General features: G+C 37.7%; 1 protein-coding gene across 2 annotated transcripts in view; it reads right to left on the bottom strand.

The window, feature by feature from the left end:
• hecw1a (HECT, C2 and WW domain containing E3 ubiquitin protein ligase 1a) overlaps positions 1–3,381 on the bottom strand; it is a 53,408-nt gene that overhangs the window by 41,741 nt on the left and 8,286 nt on the right. For both annotated transcript variants that reach the window (XM_014015291.1, XM_014015290.1), the window contains exon 2: positions 2,718–2,775. In XM_014015291.1, coding sequence (XP_013870745.1) covers positions 2,718–2,744 — 27 coding nt within the window. In that variant the 5' untranslated portion in view covers positions 2,745–2,775. The remainder of the gene's footprint in view (positions 1–2,717; positions 2,776–3,381) is intronic.

The raw sequence follows: 3,381 nt of genomic DNA on the forward strand, positions 1-3,381 counted from the left end.
GTGTGTGTGTGTGTGTGTGTGTGTGTGTGTGTGTGTGTGTGTGTGTGTGTGTGTGTGTAGTTGGATGATGCTAACACCAAAGAAGCCAGGTGATGTCAACGTCAATAACACACCTGCAGTCACGCCATTCATGCTTCAAACTTTTAACAATGTTTCACTTCTACACAGTATGTTACAGCTTCATATGCAAACAGGAGTTATGATTCATGAGGAATTCAATTATGACCAACACTAAACCAACACTGAAACACTAAAATAGCCAGTAATTCATAAATACATGCAGTGTAAGTTACTTGACTGTGGTATAGAATTGAACTATGTGCCTGGAAAATACACATAACCCCCTTTAAGATTCAGGTTAACTGTCTGTACTGTCTTCAGTGACACCACCAGGTTTTCAGGTTCACTCTGGGTTTGACTGTGGGTCTGTTGTACAACCAAGCTTTTCAGATTGTGACTCACATAATAAAAGTTGCAGAGACTTGTGACTGCTTGCCAATGAGCCATTTAACAAAGAACCTAATCACTTTTTATCATTTTATATTTTAATCAGCTTATGTTTACTGTTTCTAAATGTATGTACATATTATTATGGATGAGTCCTATTCAGATTCACCAGCTGTTCCAGTGGTCAGGGTGTTTTATAGTCACACATAAACACATGCTTATATGAATAAACCTGATTAGAGTGCCGGTTTAGTAACCATTTAAAATGACCTGAGAAATAAAAATAAATATTCTGTGTGGCGTCGCCCGATGAGTGTGTTATGGTGGGGTAAACTGTGATGGTGGGGAGCTGCAGTGTTATTACCATCACATGCAGCTGTGAGACTGTTGAGTCTACTGGGATCAGATCAGAGACCGTTCCAGTTAGAACTGGCTTCAGGGCTTGGCTCTGTCAGCCTCCATCCTCACTCGGAAGCTGAAGGCTGTCAGTTACAGCAGCAGCTGCCTGCCAGCTAACTGTCTGTCTCAATCTGCCGTCAGTCATAAAATTAATGAAAAGCGGCAGTCATTGTTGATTATCATGAAATTTTAGGTTATGTCTATCATTCTCTGATGAAAATGACAAAGTTTTTGCCTGTTTATTTACCTGTACTGCAAAATATCTCATAAACCACAACCTACTTACTAAGGCAATCACAAATTTTGTATTGGATGTTTAGTGATATATCTTTTTAATTATGCTTGGAGAGTGGGGTGGGGTATTTATGTATTTTTTTAATTGCAAAATGTTTTATTTTATATTATTTTTATTTTTCAGTGTTGTTTTTTTTGTTTGTTTTTGGGGGGGTTTTCCCCCTCTCTTATTTCCATATATTGTTGGATGTTGTTTTGTTTTTACTGTTTGAAGGGACTACAGATGTAAATTAGCCTTAGGCTAAATCTGGTGCAATGCATCAAATTATGTTTTAATTGCACACTGTCCCAAACAAATAGATTCATTTATTCACTTTCAGAAAATAATCATTGGTTTGTCAATAACATCAGATCAACTTTTGGACTCAAGAGTCCACCACAGCTAACACAAGGAGGGCAATAACTCAACCRACTTTGAGACAAAACTAAAAATTTGGTGTGGCTGAGCTGTACCCATCCCATAATTTGTGCCCAACATGCTGTGCACCAATTTTTAAATCAAACCTTGAACCAGCTGACAAATTTTAATGAAACTCTCTGCAAGTAAATAATGGCTGTAAATGTACAACTGATTCACTGTTGGAGTCAAAACATTTTTAAGATGACTGCCACAGTTAATCAACCTTTACAAAAATGACTGAGTCAATTTTACAAGCATTGAGCTAAAGGTTTGAGTGGTTACAGCTGAGAGCCGTTCACAACAAATGCTCCAAGTGTTGCAATATGACACAAAATTGTGCATAATTCAGCTTTGACCACATGGCTCTAACTCATTTTCACTGTATATTAGTCTAAAATTATAGTGTATAAGTGTAAAGCAACATGCATTTCCATATGAACTTTATGACTAAATGCTTTGACTAAAAATCATATTTTGGAAGCACAAGRTTTTAGAGCTAGAGATGTGATGTTTACAAATGATCCAAACCTTTGAACAGCTACTTAAGACGAACGATAGGAACCAGGTGGTGGGTGGTAAAGAGTTATTTGTAGTTTAGTTTTTTTCCTCATAATATCTTTATGTTTTCCATTCTTAACCACAAAGACAATCACTCCCATTTTGTTTTTTTGTTTTTTTACAGAAAACAGGCAGAGCGGTGGAGTTCAGCAACTCAGGTGGAAAGGGGGAGGGGTTTGACAAAACACGTGCTTCCACCCACGAGACATGATGGCGTGATAATGTGAGATTCTATGTTTTACACATAAAGAATATTTTTTTGTTCTTTAAAAAAGAGATTTTGCAAAAGCATTTAATGTTCTGATGAACCATTGGCAATTTGTTCTTTTTCTGAAAGTGAAATAACAGTTACATTTTTTATTCTGTGGTTTTTTTATTTGGTACAATATTTTTCAGACTTTATAATTGCACAATAAGTATGAAGATGTGGAATTCTGAAGAAAAAAGAAAAGGAAAAAAAGTGGAATTTGGAAAATTAAAATGGAAAAAACATAATTTAGGAAACAATAAATCTGATTTAATATGGCCCTACTGGGTCACATGAACGAAAGTATGAAATAGAGACAGAGGATGGTGACTGTGGTGGAAAAGCAAGGCGGAGGAAGGAGGGGACACTGACCTTGAAACTACAGAGCTGCATCAGCATAATGATCAGGGAAGCCAAAGCAGAGCGAAACCTGAGGGAAGTGAGACAAGAAGGAGGGAGRGAGGGTTACAGTCCACAGTAACAACAACAAACAGCAGGTCAGACTCGGGTCAGAGGGACAATTAACACCATTACATCTGTGTCACACTCTATAAACTGAGGAGGAACTGAAGGACAAAGATGCAGAAACACAGAGGACAAACAGACACAGCATTCACACTGTCTAATCATCTTCAACAAAAAAATGTTCACTTATTGTCCTTCACTATATAAAAGTCAGTCAGTTCGCTGACATAATGGAGATGGAAAAAGAAAGAAAAGTACAGACAGTATTTCACTGGGCTGCAACATTTAGCCTCAGAACATAACTGAGCGTCTCCAGAGTGTCATGATTGTTAAAAGTGTTGATTTTTCAGCTGCAGTCTCCATTCGAGTGTTGGTGACCAGCGAGGCATGCAGCTGCATTTTGAGTAACCAGTTTTTGAAAAGCAAGGCCTATTTAGCACAGCTTGCAAAACTGTTTTCTAGGCTGTGCACATTTTTATTTTTGTTGCCCACTTCCACCCACCACCACACTGACCATCACTGAACCCACCATGACACCCACCTCAAGTTTATAATTGTATAACTGCTATAC

The sequence above is a fragment of the Austrofundulus limnaeus genome, unplaced genomic scaffold (assembly GCF_001266775.1).
Source record: "Austrofundulus limnaeus strain Quisiro unplaced genomic scaffold, Austrofundulus_limnaeus-1.0 Scaffold126, whole genome shotgun sequence".
NCBI lineage: Eukaryota > Metazoa > Chordata > Actinopteri > Cyprinodontiformes > Rivulidae > Austrofundulus > Austrofundulus limnaeus.